Source organism: Aricia agestis, chromosome 16 (genome assembly GCF_905147365.1).
Source record: "Aricia agestis chromosome 16, ilAriAges1.1, whole genome shotgun sequence".
Lineage (NCBI taxonomy): Eukaryota > Metazoa > Arthropoda > Insecta > Lepidoptera > Lycaenidae > Aricia > Aricia agestis.
In genome coordinates, this window is record NC_056421.1 from 7,521,254 (window position 1) to 7,542,342 (window position 21,089).

Below are 21,089 nucleotides of genomic sequence, written 5' to 3' on the forward strand. Positions count from 1 at the left end.
CCCTGTGATCAAGATCAGATACCTAAATAAGAATTACCGTCTATAAGAAGACGAATGTAGATAATCTTATTTGAGTAGGTACCTAATGCTACCTTGTTGGCGAAAATAAAAGACGAGCGCTTTTTAATATTTTATTCTTTTTTTGGTAGTTTTAGAGTACATAAAAATTATTTTAATAATAAAAACGAAAAATATCTGATAACAAAGTTCATTTTGGTGGCAGTGACTATGTTTGTCCAGTCTTCCCGACGATAATCAAATGTAGATAGTTTTAAATATCTACCAGATTTTGTTCAACTTGTATAAAATAAAAGTTCAATAACATATTTTTAACATAGTCATAAATAGAGATGCAAAATAAATGTTTTTAGGCACTTTATTAGATTAAAATACACGAATCGGTGTCAGGCTTCTTAGTAGGCCGCCGCTGAAAAAATAAATAAATAGTTATGTAAATAAAGAAATATCTTTTTTTTGTGTTAAAAATATGTCCAGGCAGTGTCGTTTTGAATCGACTGTTTGAAGATCTTACTTATTTGAAAAGAAGGTAATCGATATGAATAATGAATTCTGATGTACTATCAGAGAAGTTGATTCCTATGCAAATCGGGGACCTAAGTAGTTTGGTCGCGTTACGTCAAACCCAGCTGACAGATCACAATTAACATTGAATTGACATATTCGACCAAATAACGTTGGTCTGTCAATTGCATAGGAATCAACTTCCTCGATGGTACTTATTTTCTTTTATCTGAAAACGCTTTTGATAAACGTGCGTGTTTTGTTACTAATTCATCTGCTGGTTGATAAAGCAATTTGTATAGCAATAATTTGTATGGCAGCATTAAAAACACCGCGCTTGTCTCGGTAAGTTGGTAAATCATTTATGCCATACAAATGTTAACTCCTACAAAAATATGTTCACCATAAACCTTTCAAAATGTTCGTTGTTCATTATTATTTCTGTAGTAAATTCATCAGAATTTAGATCGTATAAACTATAGGGCAGTAAAATATATCGTACTTGATAGATATAATTCTGTAGACTCATGTATATTGTAATAAGTACTTAAAGCTAAAATATAGTGGGTAAATATAATGCACACAGGACTTTCATGCGTGAAAATCTTTGTGAAAACTGAAACCATTCATTCGATGAAAACTTTCACAGGGATCTAACTAAAAATGCGCTGCATTGTAATATAGTCCGGTTGACAATTAATAGAAATAAATTCGGTTATTGACCAGGCTGCTTGTCTCATCCGCTCTCAAAAATATTGTCAAATAAAATACGTGGAAAAGCGATAATTTTGTACGAATGCACAGAATGGATAATAGTACAAGTAGCGAATGTAAGAGAGCAGATAAGGTCAATAGACGAATCTCTCTGTTGCGTGACCGGACTTTAGTAGGTGCATGAACTGATTGTACTAGCTACAGCTCTAACTACGAGACTGACGGACAACAACATGATGATTCTGATCATGATACCAAATAAGGGTCAGACACACCGAAATGAGGTGCAAATCGACAATGCATAAAACAATACAAAATCAAAATGACGTAAAGCTTGATGTCAATTGTCATTATAATTTTGTATCGCTATCACAAATCGTCGCTTCGCGTATCGATTCTGTGTGAATGTACCCTAAGAATAATAGAAAAAAAGGACAATGGCACAAATGAATGAGTAACAGAACCCCCAGGCGCAAGTCTCTAAATTTAAAAAAGGAGACAAAATGCATAAAAAGGGAGGGTAATATTACAGTGGTCTGTTTCTTATTACCTATAGAGAAAATACCTGGTTTTATAGACTACGGATAAATGGCATAGTCTTGCTTATATCATCCACTGTTAAATCACTCAGCATTAGATCTGCCATAGTCAGAATTAAATTATTATTTTTAGGTAAAAACATATACCTAATTTAGACGAGACCTTTTAAAAATAAGAAGTCTGGTACATATAGGTAATTTACGAATATAAAGTCCAAATGATTTTCTTAATAGAATTCCTTCAAATCCTTTAAAAAATGTAAACTGTATAATTTCCTAAATATTTACCTTTATACAAGTTTCTAAAAAAATAATTTTGACAGTTCAATTCTGTAAACCTTGTTCGATTCGAACAATTAAAAAAAAATACTGAACCAATTCCCCCTCCTCCCCTAATAGTACAGGAGCCAACTAACCTAGGGGTCTGATCGGGTGTTTGTCCCAGAGGAAGGTGCGTTTGACGGGCGAGAGGTACGAGTCGCGAATGTATGAGGGGCTGCGGTCCCATCGGGCCAGGGGCTTCAACTCCGGCCAGTCGTACCAGAAGGGGTCCCGAGTGATCGCGGAGATCGGCAGAGACGGGCTAGGGTTGAAAATGTCCGCCCACGGCCTGCGTCTCAGACCGCCGGCACTGTACAGCGGCGCACCTAACACAGAAACACATTGACAGACCTCCACACATAGATAGTACTCTCACACAGTAACATCCTGCTGGAATAGAGTCTAGGGCCAGATGTTCTCAGCACAGAATAGCATTGCCGGAATATTCTCAGCACAGAATAACATTGCCGGAATATTCTCAGCACAGAATCAAATTGCGAGAATATTCTCAGCGCAGTTTCACTTTGACAGAATATCCTCAACACAGTAACGCAATGCCAGAATACTCTACGGTCTGAATTTCAGAATATTCTCAGCACACACATTGCTAGAATTTTCTGAGCACAGTTTTAAATGGCCAGAATTTTCATAACACAAAAGTAACGCATTATCAGAAAATTTTCAAAACAGGAGTAATCTAAGTATTCTCAGCACATAATTACTTTGCCAGAATATCAATACAGGTAGGAAGATTGACAGAATATTCTTAGCACAAAAGTAGGTATCTACGTTTTCAGAATATTGTTACGTTATTCTTAAAATTATTATATTCACAGGTGTTACAATAAAAGCAATTTTGTGTTAAAAAGCCAAAAAAGGTTTGCTTTTGTTAGGTACAGGAAATTATTAATTAATAACTAAAGTAAGCTTGGACAGACTTTGCTTGATTTTCAAAGTCAATAGAAATGGAAACAGGGGTCACACAACGCGTTTGGGAAAATATTAGCAAAACGTAAATTTTGAAGACGAATCTACCTGCTCTACTGAAGTATAATTTTAAAAAGTTGCCCCCTGCTCACATTTTAAATAATATTATTATGTACAGTAATATTGATTAAACAAACAAATATACTCAACGATTTTAATTAAAACTGCTTTTTACCGTTTTTGCTAACAAATCTATAAATTATAACATTGATTTTCAGTATGCAGTTTTTGTAAAATTAAATCAAAAAAATTCACTTGCCGTTTGGAGGTCTATTTCTTTCTTACATAATTTAATTTGCAGAAGTAACAAAGATTCAAATGAAATTTGGCAATGTAAAAAAGTAGCATAGTCCAAAATATATTTTGATGTCGAATTAGAAACATTATTTTTAATAGTTATTCACACCATGCATATTTACAACATAAACTCGGAAATGTACGATACGTCTGTGTACAGAGTTGCCTTATAAGCTCTTTCACGGAAATCTTTTCTAGCTTTCTTTAGCTCGTTTCATGATATAATTTGAAAATATGCTTATAGGCGAAAGGGCTATAGATAGTCACGAAGGTAGAGAATAGAGACGGCGGGTGGGTCTACACGGTGGGTAGAGCTTACCGTCTGCGTCGAAGGCAATCTCGCAGTCCCTGGGCGGACTGATCCGCGGCTTGACGGGTGTGGGGGATTTTCCTCGCAGCGAGCGATCGAACCCGGCCCACTTTTCGGCCTCCGCGAAAAACGGGTCCTTTCTGAACTCGTCCGAGAGCCTCGACAGTCCTTCACGGCATACACCAGTGTCAATACCACGCGAAATAGCTTAGACGTGGTCCGGGACCCGACGGATGATGTGACGCCGATGCTATGTACAATGCGGTTCATGCACCGATGCTATTTGTTATCGCCGATTGCGGATGAGTCAGCGTTAGGTGTCCGATCAAGGCGGATTACTTATATAATGGTGGGAGGGTACTAAGCTACAAATCAAAACACGGATTTGTCTTTTATATTTTAATAAAAATATGACTGGGTTAGTTTGCGTTTGTACTATTTATAAATATGGGATATGTCGGTCGTTACATACAGGTATATACTAGTATAGTCGTAGATACGTTTAACAATATAATAAAATATATTTCATCATAACAAATAAACATCATACAAATTTTAAGAACGAAACGAACGATTTAACAATAATTAACTCGATAAGGTAGGTTCAGTTTGTAAAAACAAGATTGTCTAATTGTCTTTACAAAATGAAATATATTTCGCGGGCCGCTCACACTGAGTTTCAGACCGAACTGAATCTGGGAGTGAGTCGACCCCGGCGGGTGGTCATGTTAAAATCCAATACGCAATGATAGCGAGCTTGCAACTCAATTGGAATTTACACTTGAGTCCATTCGAAATTTACACAAACAACGATCAGTCTTTTCGAGACACAAAAAAGACAGAAGATCATAACATGATCGCCCGTGTCGAAGTATTGTCGGCGTAAACTCCGAACGGTTAACCTAGCTATCCTAGTATTTACCTGAGCCCCAGTGCGGCTTGTTGTCCGGCTCGTACTCGATTCCCTTGAGGCTCCTGGGCGAGATGGGGCTGGTGATGGGGGCGGAGAAGTCGGTGATGGGGTAGGCGCGGTCACGGAGGTAGAGGCCGTAGCGGGAGGGGTAGAGGCGGTCGATGGCGGCCAGCCGGTCGAGGTGGTCCTGCCACGCCTTGTGCGCGTCGAACGGGTCCACGCCTCGTCGCACGCGCCTCGGGATGTTGTAGACTGTCAGAACAATACCGACATGTAGAGAAGAACAATAGTACTGTCAGAGAAGTTGATTCCTAGGCAGATGGCGGACCTAAGTTATTTGATCGCGTCAAACCCATCCGACAGATCACAGCTAACATTGAATTGACATAAGCCGTCCGTCAACTGCCTAGGAATCAATTTCTTCGATGGTACCTAAGAGATCAACGCGTCATCGGAACGATAAAACAATAGATATAGATCATTTTTATTATTTTTATTATTTGGAAGTCCGATGTACAGGAGTTTGTTTTAAGACCAAAATATTTTGTGTAGATGACATTCTTTTATAGACTGGGAACCGAAGAGTACAGTGATACAAGACAGGACATAAGCAGTACTACAAAGGTGTCTCCAAGATTCCTCGTCACATTATCGAAAAGTGACGCTCAGGGTTACGTTAGTAATTAGTTAGGAGCTTGTAGCATCTTAAGCTTTAGTTGCAATGCAGTTTAGTATTTCGTAAAATAATATTCTCATAGAACTCACCTCGTGATCAAAAATGACTTCAAAATGTTAATGTATTCCAAAGGTTGGGGTTTGTACAATTAAAAAAGTGTACCCAGGTAGTGCAAGAAGATTTAATACATGATGTCGATAAATTATTATTGATGATATTTTAGTGTGAAGTTGGTATGTATCAGAGGTGATTTCTATTATTTACTACATGCACGGACATCGGCTTTAGCAAGCATACATTGAATGTGCATTCTGCGTGAAATGCTTCCTAAAGACCACATAATCTACAATTTCTAAGGTGTCCTTTCACGGTCAATGACAATGTGAAGATGTAGAGCTTGTAAATGAATTTGTAGATCGAATCATCAGAATTAAATCTCCGAGCGCTCTCTGGTTCCACGTAATATAAGCTTTAGAATTTATTTATAAAATCTGTATACAAATTGTTACAAAACTTAGTTTCACATTCTGGTACAAACTTGACAAATATTTAACGATGCTGATTATTCAATAAATCTTTATTAGTGAATGAATCTATATGATACTATTCGCGTCCGAAACTCCCCCGGCTTATGCTGAAACAATTAAGATAAAATGCAAATATTTACATCGGAAAGGTTCTTCTGATGAGGGTTAAATCGTCGCACGATGCAAACTGGGTAATCATAGCAGATGGCCAACTTTATACAGAATGAAATGTTTCATAGCTTCAAAAGTAATGTAAATTATCATTTGTCGTTATCAGGTCTATAATTATAGCGTATTCGAGAGACGCAGCGAAAGGTTACAGCGTTTTGCCAAAGCCAAGTTGTGCCGTCACCTGCCAAGCGTTAACTAAAAAACTAGATCATGTTGTCAACACCTGTTTATTTTCAAATGACATCTCTAGTCCGCGTGTTAGCATTACGCTGTCTGCACTCTATGCAAAAAGCTTGCGAGCGAGGAATTCCTATTTTTCAAAGCTTTGATTTCTCCTTGCCTTGACATTATGCTATTATGTTCTAGGCGAGCAGCTTGAAAAAGGAAATCCTTCAATAATATGAAACTCAATAAGGAGCCTACGGATTCAGTTTACCAAGCTGCTTGCCCAGTGCACATTTTCTTGTAAGTTGTAACAATTATGAAACTAACTTGGCCTGTATCGCTCCAGGGAGCGTGGGTAGTTGTGTGCGTAGATGGGGCGCGGGGAGTAGCCATACACCTCGCGGTGGACGGGCAGGTAGCGGTAGCCGGGGACAGAGATCCTCTCGGCGGCGCCTATGGGGTCGTCGTAGATAGACTTGGTGTAGGGGTACGTGGACATCAGCTCGGGGAACACGCTGCGGCGTGACGGCCTGTAGCGCTCCTCTGCCCTGATGTCTTCTGAGCCTGTTGGGAATATTGCGTCAGTAGGTAGCGATGCTGGCATGTTTTTTTTAAGCCTATATACTGTCCTACTGCTTGGGAAAGGGCTTCCAGTTCTCTTGTTCTACCATGGCAAACACTTTTAATGTTTTGTCTTCGAGTTGTATAAATTTAGATGTTTTGGAGGTGACGTGTCTGTGTACATTTCTTTGAAAATTGGAGCTTCACTCCAAGTTGTGTAAAGCGATCCCATAGAAAAATCGTGGTTGAAATTTGTGTACATAGGTACCTACTCGACAAACAGCGCTACTGTTCCAGTGCTTGGTGTTGTATTGTTAATGCCTTATTTACGGTTATAATAGATGTTTAATTTAATTAAGCATTTTATTTAATAGTAGAGAACATTACAATAATTAAAAAATGCTATATTACCTTTTAGAGAACGGACGAAGGATTGCCAAAATCTGGCTTTCTTCGACGCCGTCTCATTTCTGCCGATCATTTCTAAATGACTTTTAAACATTTTGACTGTCTATGTCGTGCTCGTTTTCTGTAAAAATTGGTTTTAATTAAAATTTGCAGATTGATAAATCAGTAGAAAGATAAGTGAATTGATTCTTGGAAATTATGAAGGCCCTGCAGGGCCTAAACAAGCCGCAAGCGATTATCGTAAACGCCAACGCCACAAAATGTATGGGATTTAACATTAGTATTCGCTTGCGAAGCGATGGCTTATGTCCAATCGCATACATTTTGTTAGCGTTTACGATAATCGCTTGCCACTTGTCTACTAGGGCAGGTAGGAATTGAAAGGAAAGGTGTAAGAATGGCCAGTCCTATATTGGCTGGAAATACCTTGATGGATGGAAAATGTTAAGTGTAGTTGGATATTTTGACAATTTTTGGGGCCAGTTTAAGCCTCAGATCAAATAAAATATGTTCAGAACATTTTTTTTCTGAGGTCGGTTCAAATCAACAAAAAAAGTTACCGAGCTGATTTCGAAAATTTTTCACGCTTTTACACACACACATCAACCTACGGTACTTTGCATCTTTGTACGCACAGTTGCTTACTTTGATAAATAGATGGAGTACTGGCCTCACTTTGTTTGTGTACCTTTTAATATGAATTTATCGCTCTGCGAAGGTATTAGGAAGGTACCATCGATGAAATTGAAATTAATTGATAACATTCTGTCGAAGCCAGCCGACAGATCACAGCTATCATTGAACTGACATAATCCGACAAACGTCGTAGGTCCGTCAACTGCCTAGGAATCAATTTCTTCGATGGTACATGGTGGATATGGATTAGAGGCCCATTACTTTTTGCACAGGTGATAAAACACAAAAGAGTAAATAGTGTTATGACGCGTGCTCGCCGCTGCAAATAGCCGCCTCTGTTGCTGGCTATTCGAATAGCCCATGGTCTTGGCACGAGCCCAAGCCGCCGAGAGCGACTCGAAAACGACCGTTTCTACCAATGTGTCTGATCTTTGCTATTTTGGTTATGTCGACCTTGTTGCGAGTTTGTTTCGCACGCTACCCAATTACGCAACTCTTGGCGTTTTTCTCTGAGTAACGATAGCTTTTAATGACGATTTTCAAATATTTTCGGTTTTTTTTTTCAGGATTTATAAGCTACAGGCAAATCCGCGTACAATGAGTTCGTTTGGGGTAGCCTGAGTAACCTCACATGACAGTCATCTAATTACAATTTAAACAATGCCCGTCTGCTGAAAACATTGTTGTAATTTGAGAAGTAGTTTGTTTATTTACTTTTTCAGTTACATACTTCGTTAAGTATTAAAAGCTAAGAAAAGTACGTATGTACTAACTTCACCATATTATTAAAATCATTAGAACTTATCACCAGGCATGAAGCTATTCGGACATAACAAGAAAAAAATTTTTTGGTAATATTCTACATAGGATTTATGTATGTTCGTTCCGTCGTTGCACCTAAACTACTGATTCGATTTAAATGAATCAGGTGTCACTAGATTTGTAATATTATTCCAGCTAACATAGGCAATTTTTTTGTAGTTAGGTGTGTTTTGTAATATTTATGAAGCTTTTGTATATATTTGCTTGGTATATCAAGAGCCTTAAACACGATTTTCTAAAGTACCTTCAATATTGTCAGTACCACTTTAAAACCAAAACATAGTACATTATTATTATAAAATTTAGTAGTTACTATTAGTAGACAATATTATGTTTATATTACTAATGGACACCCAGAACACTGAATAACATATGTGTTTGGCATTCTGGTATTCGCTAAACGTTTTACGTCGTTAAATTGTATTGGTAGCGATACAAACGATCGATCAAAGTTTGAAGTTGTGATTGAAGATGATTTAAAGTGATTTGAAGCCTCGATGTGGCTTATCTTATAGGAATTTACAGTAACAAATATACGAAAATATACCAAAGTTTTTTAATATGATGGCTAACTGTAAAGTGAGTTTTTAAAGTCACTTAAAAGTGTCTTTAGCTATCAATATTCAATTAGCTGAAAAGCAGTAGAATATCAAGAGTATATTTATGAACTTGATAATTTACTCAAAATATGATAAGTAATTTATTTATTGAAAGTTTAAAATCGTTATTTTTACAAAAAAATCATTAAATATAATATTATGTAGCTGAATATATACTTTTTTTTTAAAATAACTACTGACTTTTTTTTCTGATTGATTTATTTTTAAAAAGATAGTAAAATATTACAATTTTAACAATGTATCATTATGTAAACAAGGATACATTTTATTTTGAACACCTGCACATTAGGGTCAAGTACAAAGGCCAATGTCGATATTCCTACTATTTGTGAATATGACCTATTTTAGTAGAGTTAGTCATAGCCAATGTCACACCTGAGAAAGTAGGTGTTGTGAAACGGGCACAGAAATATTCGGGGACGAATTGGCGCGCGCCGACGACAGAAATAGACTCAGCGTTCGTATCGGATTCACCGATCTTTTCTCCGCTGGCGTGAAATAACAGGTACTGTGACGTCATACTTGTTACGTACATCATTTATTACTACAAGCTGTAAACTAATACAACAACCTGTCCAAATAAAACCCCTATAAAACTTAAATGTAAAACTTTCTTTTAGCACATAGTTATTGAAGACTCAGGCCAGAAAATTGAGCCTAGACCAGACACATTTTAATATTTCCAACATAAAGGCAACTTACGTTAGCAGCGGACTTACGGAGCGAGGCTTTTATCACTATCACGGGCACTATGGTCACTTCTTACCGATTGAATTCGTTATATAGCGGTGCTGTTTCGCTGACGAGCCGACGTTGAGTGTCGGGGCAGGGCGGGCGCGCACTGCGGCGCCCAGCGTCAGGGCGGCGGGAACTCCGGCCGCCCCCGCCCGAGCCCCCGCCCAACGCGTGTAGGATACGGCCATGAAGACTGCGGTCGCGCGATCGCGTTTTTTGGGTAGCCTTGTTTGACAACGACTTTGATTCACCAGTTCAACTAGTATTACCTATAGTTTAATAGAATATTTGGTTGTAACGTACAATTTTATAGTATAACCATGTTGTTGCTTAGTCAAAAAGCAGCCTCCTTAACACATATCTACAGAAATTTAATCCCTTCAAAACAAATGCAAAATATTCACTTTCCGCGGTAGTCGCGACCGCTTCTTATGACGTGGCCACACCCTATATTTAAGAACCATTTTGGAAAGTATTACTTGATATCAAACAATTACTATTTTTGACTGACATTTATTTACATGTTTGATATGTTTTAGGTGACGTTATGGACACTAGATCATACGTAAATGCTTGAATATCTAGCTTTCCAGTAGTGAGTTAATCTAGATATTCCACGTTGCTGGCCCATGGTTCTTGTTGGCATCCTTTATTGTGTAGCCAGAAAATGCTAATTTTTTTTTTCTTTCATATAGTCATAGAAGGTATGATTTGTTATTCATGTTCCTCAATTGCTGTTTTATCTAAGAATTCTCTATATCGAGCGACACCCATATTTGATACAAAAGTCATAAATTATAATATCCAAATTATTAAGAGTGAACATAAAATCGTGAATATAAACAACTATTTCAATGTAGTGAACTTATTTACTCAAAAAACACGTCATATTAATTGGTTCGTAAAAAATGTTAAGACGCTAAAGCGCTATGAAAGGCCATTTAAAAAAGTATTCTAACGATTTTTCCTTCATTAGTTTTACAAAATGAAAGATATATTTTGTTCAGGGTTAAATTTTTTTAAGTTTATATTTTAATGCCTGCTCTATTGCGCAGAGCGTAGACCTCCGGCGTAGACAATGCTACGAGACTACGGGCTACGGCGTAGCAGTCGCGTAGACAAGTTTTAATACTTAAGTTTTATTCTTACTTACGGCGGCACAGAGATATATTTTAATGATGATTAAACTTTAATTTAATGAAGAATTTGAAGTATGGTGCTTATGTCAAAATCTCCATTTAATTACAGTTAAGTAATTAATATTCGTTTCTGAGTGTGACAGATATTTATTGCTGTTTTGTTTGTAAAACTGTATACATATTCTATTTTATTTCAATCTATATTTTCTGTACCTTTGAACAAGTTTAATAGGTAACTAACATTTATTTGACTTTTTGAAAGCGAAATATAAAAATGTGTCAAATATTACAAATAAAGTTAGAGTTTATACTATACAGTATTTTTGTGTACAAACAAAATAGATCGCAACAAACACTGAACAAAGACGCCAATTTTTGGCAGAACGATTCAAATAAGAAATGTTCTCATTCGTATCAAATGCTAATTATAAAGTTCTGGAGATCATTCTTCACTAACAGACTTGACCTTCACTCTCACACAAACATCCGGCATACAAAAAACAAATTAAAATTTCGCAGTTTATATCTCTAGTATAAACTGCGACATTTTAGTGTAAACTTTTTTTTTTCTTGTAGGTTTGTCAGGTTTTTTTGCTGTTTCATTCAAAATTTCAACGTCTGTTGACAAGTATAATGTATGGTATATTTCAAAGTGTTATACATTTATAAAAGTTTAATCATTGTGAGCAATCAGCCCGAATAGTTTTCGTTAGTGTCCGACCGAAACTGATTTTTCAGCCGAAACCGAAACCGAACTTTCGGCCTTACTCTCAGTTTCGGCCGAAACCGAAACCGAAACCGAAACCGAAACCGAAACTTGGTAAAACATTTGAAATTACGATTATTTACTGAAATTTATTGATTTTTAACATAAATCACAACTTTTTAAACTAAAGAAAAAGTACCACATAGAATTTTTTACTTTTTGCGATATTTCTTAAAATAAATATTATTAATCATAGACTCGAATATTATGTTTCCTAGAAACTTTAAATTCCGTTATTATTTAATATGATTCCAAGTAGGTGTGATTTCATCAAAGAAATTGAACGCGCTTAGCGCACACTAAACCGGTTCTAAACGTATACGTTTAGAAACGTACGTGTTTATAAACACGTTTATATCAATTGCATTTCACCAATATAAACTAAACTCGTTCACAGCAAATCCGATTTTTATCTTCTGAACGCCCAATATTCGAGTCTTAACTTCATAAAACACATTTAAGCCTGTCAGTGTAGTGTCAAGACAGATCGAAAAACATAGAAGAAAAATTTTTAATGTATTATTACTAAGGATCACCCTAAGAAACAAGAGCAGAAGTTATTTCAAGTAATTTTATTTAGGTGCAATTTCACCTAAGAAATAGAACGCGCTTAGTGTACACTAAATCGGTTCTAAACGTATAAACACGTGAATAACGCTAAATTGCATTTCACTAACATAACGTTCACAGCAAATCTGAGTTTTATCTTCAGAACGTCCAATTTTGTACGGTCAAACTTCATAAAAGCCGTTAAAGTCCTGTCAGTGTAGTGTCATGGCAAATCGAAAAAATGATGCGTTTGAGTAGTTTATGTAGCGTTTCTTGCTCTTTTGTTGATAAAATAACGTAGCTAGACTCCAAAATTATAAAACAATCTAAAATAATCGCGTTACGTCACATAAACTTAGATTTATTAATCGCGATTAAGAGAATAGTATGAAATCCATATGAAACAAAACGAGATTTACATCCCCGTAGGAACGCGTTTAATGAGAACTAAGTTTTATAAAACGAAGTTACGTGATTGGTGAAATCCTCCCTTAGACATTAACGACGTACTACTGAAAACACAATTAATTGCAGTATATTATTTTTATGGTAAACATGGACACGACCGTGGTCGAAGTTCAAAACGAAATTTCTAAGCAAACTTGCAGTTGACGTCACATTTTTATTTGCTCCAGAAGGTGTTTTGCCACTAAAACTGAAAAATATACCAAAGGCCGCAATTGTGAAGCTTACGGAGAGGTGGGCTAGATAAGATTCTAGCATGGTAGGAACGGTCTAAGAGATTGCGTGTCCAAAGTTAAAAGTTAATTTTAAATATTTAAATAGAACACGCGATAAAAGTAAAAGAGTGAGGCGAGATAATTTACTAGACAAATCTCGCAAGATATATCCTAATACATATATTATGTATCCTATTATCTCACAGTCATACAAAATTCTTGAGTAAATAAAGTTCACACACAATATTATTATTATAATCGATTTATCATAGCATTTACTAAATCGTTTGTTTGGGAAACATTTTTAATTTGGGACTAATCTGGAAAACATAATCTCAAAACACGATTAAATAGATGGTGACGAACTGAGCTGCGGCCTCGCTGGCAAGTAAGCACGAGTTAATTGCGAAGTTTACCGAACGACGCATGAGTTTCAGCGGGGCCGAAAGTTTCGGCTATATTTTGGCCGAAACCGAAACTAAGGCCGAAACTAGATTTTTTGGCCGAAACTGGCCGAAACCGAAACCGAAACCGAAAGTTCGGTCGGTCCCTAGTTTGTTTTCGTTATAACAAATATCGAATTGAAAAAAAATTGTGTGGGCATAGTTTGTAACGTAGATTACGTAAGACTTCACTAAAAGTTGCAATACATGGTTGTAATGTATTTTTCGTTATTTAACAACAATAGTCTGGTTCATCTTCTAATAAGTGTCAGCTTATTGACCTGTCTCAGGTCTGTCGCTCGGCGTGAAAGAGAGACCTGATTGATTTTAGATCTTTACTTGATAATAATTAATAAGGTACAAAAGTAATGTGCCTAGGATCTGTCGTCGACTGTAACCATCAGCAATGCGAAAAAATATTAGAAATACCTAATATATGTTAGAAAAAATATAAATAAATTTAAAGTTAAAAGTGACATTCACTGTAGAAATACTAGAAATAAGCACAAGCTGGATATGCCAGTGATCAGACTTAGTAAAGTCAGTAAATCTTTTAAAGGTCAATCTATACGCCTTTACAATAAAATCCCAGAAAACGTTCAAAATCTTTCCATCAATAAATTTAAAAAAGTAGTCAAAGAGCGTTTGTGTGCCAAAGCTTATTATAAGGTCAATGATTTCATAGAAGATGGCACATCTTGGTAGTAGGATGGCTTCTTGCAAGGCTACTTCTACATTATTATATTATGACTTACAATTATGTATGTTGACATTGTATATAATATTAAGTTACAAAATTGTAAACTTCATTTTAAAAAGAACAATTTTTCTCTCACTTTTTTGGTAAAAAGTGGGAACCGTGCGAGTTTCTTACGCCGGTTCTTCTCGCCGGGGTAGTTCCCGAACCGGTGGTAGGCATCAGGTAGACATTCTGAAAAAAATTGATTCAAATTTACTCAGAAATAAAACATTTTTTATTTTATTATTTATTTTACTTACTTATTGGAATATTGTGTAACATAGTCACGTTTTAATATTTTCTAATAAGACTCAGTCACGTTACATATCTATAAAAATCTAATTACAGATCGCAATCAATCTTTTAAATTGAGACAGATGTCAGCAACTAATTAATTTATAACATAACATTTGATTATATTCCAAACACATTAATAACGTACTATGTCGATTGACGATTACTTATGTAATGTATAATTTTAGCCGATTCGCCAATCGGCAGATTTAGAGACGTCGGTGTTCCGGTGACGCAGGGGGTTAGGATGTGACGCCTTAATTCCGCGTCATGAATGCTCCAAATACTTTTCTTGGCCTAAATGAATGTTTTATTTATAACGGGATTAATGTGCAAAGAATGTGTATTTGCTTTTGATTCTTTAATTTCTGAGAGGATATGATGCCAGTAATTCGTATTTATTCATAGATTTCTATTTTATTAACCAACTTCCAAAAAAGAAGGATATGGGCTATTTGAAATAATACAGGGTGTAACAAAACTAAGTGATAATATTTTAGCGTTTGTATGTGTTCCTTATATAGAGTTCACTGTGAAACTACCAGCGCTGAGAAAGCAATTTTCATTGTTATTCGTATGGGCAAACGGCCCATGGATTTTACCCATACAAAAGTTTAAAAAAAGTTGCTTTTTTAGCGCTGCTGCTTTCATAGTCAACTCTACACAAGTATTGTTACACCCTGTATATTTATTATTTGCTAAATTACATAATACATACAAAATAATATTCTGACTAGAACCTCAGTTAAAAGATAGATAGAAGTTAATAGTCTTAGGGCCTATATCACCACTCCTTGATAAAGTGCCGGATAGGCTATCCACAACTTATTTGACAGATTATCCATACTTTATCTGTCAAGTTAAGTTGTGGATAGACTGTACTTATCAGGAAGTGGTGAAACAGGCCTTAGTAGTCTTAGAACAATAAGCCTATACGCATTGCATTTGAAATTCTTATCAGATTTAAAATTTTGCGTATATAAAATGTATAAATAGGTGTCCCGAAATTTACGGGCAGCATTCTAATCCACAAGATATAGAGCTATAATTATTTCGTGCAATAAATTCAGCTAATAATTACCGCAGTAATCCCTGGCTTTCCTGACATTGATGCAGCTCAGCCCACGGTACCGTCGAAGAAATTTATTCATAGGCGTTTGACGGATCTACGTCATTTGGTCGGCTTATTTCAATTCAATGTAAGTCGTGATCTGTCGGCTGGGTTTTACCATAAAGTTAATATACTTAGCGGAATAGAGAAATAAAGGCCTGAGCAAGAGAGATGTCACTATCAGTAACACTGCGTGGTAAAAAGAGACGTGTGATACATTACAGCAGCACTCTTTTTTTGACGTCCAGTCGGCACGTGCCGCACGTTGACAATTTAATCTCATAGAAATCATGTTCAATCATGCTTGTGTAAGTGTATACGTACACATAATATTTTTACACACAGATGAATCCAATTTCGGTTTCGTTTGACAGCTCGAGATAGTTGCTCTATTCCGCTAGGTATATTAACTTTATGGGTTGGACATAACACGACCAACATTAGTAGGTCCGCCATGTGCCTATGAATCAACTTCTCTGATAGTACACATTGACTTACAATATTTCACTCTGGCGCGATATCAATTTAAATATAACAACTCATTTTAGTCGCAAAGGTTACGGTTAAAAAGGAAAGGATTTGACGACCGATTTAACCAGACCTTGGCGGTTTCGTTCGTTATTGTATATTTAAAGAGTAAAACTATGGAGTTTAGACTAGCTTTTGCTCCAGGCCGGATATATTTTTATGAGTATAGGCCACTTTAATTTTGCCGCCCCTATGTACGAACTATGCCGCCATCCTAGGACGCGGCCGCCCCCCTATGACGACATAGGACGCTGCCGTCCATAGGCCATGGTCTATACTGCCTATAAACAAATCCAGAGCTGCCCCTAGGAGGTAAAATTTGCAAAGTCCTCTTTTATTGGATGCCTCATAAGAAGAATACATGTGCGAAATTTCAATTTTCTATCTAAAGCCTGTGCATTTATAAGTCAATTAGTATTTTGTATAGATAGAATAGATAAATAGAACAATTTTAGCGTCCATTGAGAACGCTGGCAGTACACAACAGTAATTGCGAACACGTAAACTCAAGTATTACAAGGTCCCGTAATCAGGTCACACACAGCTCGTTTGCGTGAATCATCTCCTTTCAGAAACCACTTAGGATTTGTTTAATTCATCATTATGTTTTTATTCGCTACGATAATATACATACAGTAGAGTAAGTCAGCTAAAAAAAAATTGCCCAACAGAGTCCACTTTTACATGTTCGCAACGATAAACTGAATTTTTCTTTTTTATTCGGCTTTTTTGCGTGTAAAAGGGTGAACATTTGGAACAAGGTTTTACATTGTACTACATTCCAATTGAATTTGGGACACATTCCTATGAATTATAATTATTTATTTGTCTTATGTCTTGATTATGATTTGTGCCCTAAATTGTTAATTCAATTTTATAATATTTCAATGAGAAAGTGTATCTGTCGACTGTCTGTTATTTATTTACAGTTAAGTGAATCTTGAATTTGATGAAATTATGAAGATAATTATTTTGAGTTCCAGGTAGGAACATATTAAACTTATTATATGATAATCTTTATCTTTTATTATATAATATTATATAGAGCATGGATGACAGCAAGGAACTTAATGATATATTTTATTATTATTCTACATGCATTTTCAATTAAATTTATATCGGCAGTCAATATAATAAATATATTAGTACTGTAACTAATAAAACTTGCGCTTTGGCTAATTGTATTATTTGTTTTGGAGAGCTACATTGCCAAGTTGTTAGTTGTTATAAATTATAATGAATTACTATTGTATTGGTTTTGTTGTTTTGTTTTTCTTGAGGTACTATCAGAGAAGTTGAATGCTAGGCAGATGGGAGACCTACGTAGTACGTCAAACCCAGCCGACAGACTTTGAATTGACTAGATCCGACCAAATGACGTTGGTCTGTCAACTGCCTAGGAAATAGGAATCTATTTCCTCGATGGTACTTAGAGTCTAGACTTACACTTTAAACATTTAACATACACATTGAGATATCGGAACACTAGATAATATTTGAAACATCGAAAGGAATAAAAATATTTATTAGGAAGCTAGTGATTTTAACAAAAACATAACAAAAATGTTTATTTTCAAACTACTTAAATAGATATACTATCAGTCTTCGTAGTTCATTCAAACAAAACTATTAACGCAGCACTCAGCAGGTTATTCATAAGTTGCCATGTTCGTCTGACATCTTGGGAAATATGCATTGTGAGTGTCTCTCTTATTTTATTAGTAAATTACTAATACCATAAATTACTTGATTATCTTTAAAAAATATCTTATTAGATAAATATAGCATTTATCTGATAAGATCTTTCAGACCTTAAACTATACGAAAACTGAGAAACATTCATACCTCGTTAGATTCACAACCATATCTAAAAAGTAATTCTAATATAAAAGTTCATATTACTACATACATGGCAAAACATAGCATTATTCAAAAAGGCAAGAAAATAGCATGGATTTGTCATCAGACTAAAACACCGGAATGCTCTGAAATGACGCAATCCCACCTGGTAAAACTGCTCAATTATTGCTAATTTAATGCCACTCTGACGAAAGCTGGCTCATACACGCTTCCATAATAAACTCAGGAGTCATCAATGAACTCGGTACTTGTATGGTCTGCTTCGTTTGTTTATATTTGCCAAAACATGGCGTCCTTACGTCATACGTCGCGCCGAGTTAATACTATTCTTGGAAGAATTTTACGTATATACAGTGGTTCTCCAATGTTTTGTTTCAATTAAAGTTTACTTCTACGCTGTTTACAATAATTATTACTATGTTTTACTCTATGCTAAGTGTATGTTTATAAGTGTTTACGCTTACTTCAATCTTACGAAAAAAATATTTTTAAGGGTTTAACTGTTTAAATAAATATTTTAAATATTTTAAACATTTATAAACATTTTTTAATCATTTTTTTCGTAAGATCGGAAGAATTCTTCTGTGTTTATCACATTTTAAACTAATATTATAAAAGCGAAAGTTTGTGAGTATATTTTGAACTGACACTTGGCGCAAACGGAGATGGGGACAAAAACTCAAATCGTTATTATATAGCACAGAAATAAATAAGTATGACGTTTCTCCGGATATTGTACTACGTAGTGTGTTTGGAATTTCATCAAAATATGTATTTGCGTAAAACATAATATTTATGTTCATATTCTGTAATAACAAACATACCTAATTTTAACTGGTGAATTTTATTATCATCTCTAAAACATTTAAAAATATGCATTTTTTTGGCGTGTTAGCACATATTATTTGGATTCTTTGCTGCACCGGAAACTAATTAATTGAGAGATATATAATAGGCAACATCTCGTGCTATTGCATTTGTTTCTCAAGAAACCTTCTTCTTGATTGGATCTGAATGTAGAAAGGAGGTACATTATTATGGATTCTATCAGATATCTTGAATACAATGTAGTTGAGACGTAGTATGTTATGTCTGTAAAATACATTGTCGAGTGTAATTAGCCCTAACGTACCGGATAATAGGATACTGAGAAACTGTTTATTTCCCAGTGATGCGTAGGCAGACATAATATACAAGACCAGTATAACGTGACCCTCCTTCAGACACCCACGAGCGCACATGTCGAAGGGTAAATAGTTGATAGTTTGGAGGTCAAGCGTTATTAGCCGTCGAAACTGTAATACTATATCGCCCGGCCTTGCTACGAATAGAGCTCGCCCACGTAAAATGGTTAAAATGATGCGACCGGCTTTGTATGTTTCGATACGTTTCAATTTCCTTTGATTCGCTCGTGAATTTCTTATGGAAAAAAGGAAGAATTTGTATAATTGGGTTAAGGATTTTAGTCCTTGTAAGCGTATGTCTTGACGTGTCTATTAACTACTTAGTAATCTGTGATATAATACGAGTTTAGAGTTATTTTGAAAGAGGGAAAGAACTGTTTACAAAAAAAAGAATCCTGTAAAGACTACGTATATTCATTATTATTGATTGATGTTTTCGCTGTGGTTTTCGCGACTGTCAGTGAAAAATTGAAAATCTCTGACGCACAGCCCCGCCCAAGTAAGCATGAAACAATCTGCAAAATAAAATCGGCCTAGTGCGAGTTGTCACGCACGAAGGGTTCCGTATAATTTTTTATAAGGCAAGAAGAAGCGTTTTTGTACAGTTAATTTTAGTGTTTATTTTTGTAGCGGCAACAGAAAGAGCTATCGTGGTTCTTTAGATTATAGCCTAGTATAAGACAAACGGACTACTAGCGCAGTCTGAGTAATAGGGTCCCGCCTTTACCCTTTGGGCACGGAACCCTACTAGGAATTTTTAACGTTGAAAAACCATCCATAATATTCATCATTCTGGCGTTCCACCAAGTTCACCAAGGGATTCATTCAAGGAGAGGCCGTTTTCCCTCGTTTTGTGAATTAAGAGGAGTCCACACCGCCCTTTTTTCCATACAAACGTTGTCCCCTGTTTCCTCCTTGGATAATGCTAGTAGAGTTATAATTTTTTTCCTGAATATCAACGGCCACTAATACGATGTCCCTATGTTTTCTTTTTTTTCATAATTTAATTATTAAATAAGATATGAACGTTCAAAAACCCAAAAAAATGGCCAGATTTTCCGCTGTGTTCAAACGTCCAGAAAACAGATTTGGCTAGATTATACAAAAAAAAGCAAAACATAGGAACACAGATCAAGCCTTTTTTTAATCTTTAATGAAAAAAGTACTTAAATCGGTTAAGTTTTGGAGAAGGAATCAGGGGACAACGAATCGTTGATTTTCTGGATTTTCTGCAGTTGTCTCTATCGCGTTCTGCGGTATAGGCTTGAGGTAAGGGAGATAGCTATAGATATTACACGTGCTTTTTTTTCATTTCTCTAGCCCCTGGTGTATCCTCTTAATTACCAGCATCTGTTTCACGGTTCGCGAAAGTGAGATTGATATTGTGACCGTGACATTAATCGTTGGCGTATCGTCTCAGTTGTGAAACTACTGTGACTCAGTAGCTGGTAATGCAATTAGTGAATATCTATGTATTCGACTCTAGGACGAGTTGTAAAGGCCACTCTAATGTTTTGCGTTGATGGATAAGCAATAACCTTTGCTAGTTGCTACCATGATTGCGAACTCTCCACTTGGCTCACGATGGTCCAATATAAGCGGTTATAAACGTGTAAAGGGCTTTAGTCTATGATTGTCCATGATAGATGACGACATGGGCGTACCGAGGGGGGGGGGGGGCTGGATCATGTTGAAGTCCCTACTAAGTATATTATCTAGTACATACTTTTATCTATAAAAATTAAAAATTAAGAAAACGAATTTTTGCAATACTTAAAATATTTTTACAACTAAAAATTATTAACTTTTTATTCTTTATAAGCACCTAGCTTATAAAAAAAAATAATTGATTTGCCCCCCCCCCCCCTCTAT

The 21,089-nt window shown here is 35.8% G+C and overlaps 1 protein-coding gene and 1 long non-coding RNA gene across 9 annotated transcripts; one reads left to right on the forward strand and one right to left on the reverse strand.

Annotated features, from left to right (window-relative positions):
* Positions 1–129: 129 nt before the first annotated feature.
* On the reverse strand, positions 130–10,070 carry LOC121734619. Of its 8 annotated transcripts, none has more exons than XM_042125206.1 (7): positions 9,956–10,070; positions 7,115–7,232; positions 6,470–6,706; positions 4,613–4,855; positions 3,700–3,858; positions 2,192–2,422; positions 130–427 (listed from the first exon to the last, which is right to left on the reverse strand). In XM_042125206.1, exons 2-7 carry the CDS (start codon positions 7,203–7,205, stop codon positions 414–416), a joined length of 975 nt encoding a protein of 324 aa, XP_041981140.1. In that variant the 5' UTR covers positions 7,206–7,232; positions 9,956–10,070; the 3' UTR covers positions 130–413. The 8 variants fall into 8 exon arrangements, with proteins under 8 accessions (XP_041981140.1, XP_041981141.1, XP_041981143.1 ...); XM_042125207.1 differs by having other exon boundaries at positions 132–427; positions 2,317–2,422; XM_042125205.1 differs by lacking the exons at positions 130–427; positions 9,956–10,070 and adding exons at positions 1,772–1,875; positions 9,892–9,913.
* Positions 5,173–20,935, forward strand: LOC121734621. Its single transcript, XR_006036765.1, has 3 exons — positions 5,173–5,245; positions 14,750–14,751; positions 20,925–20,935. It is a non-coding gene; the product is annotated as an uncharacterized LOC121734621 (long non-coding RNA).
* The last annotated feature ends 154 nt before the right edge of the window (positions 20,936–21,089 follow it).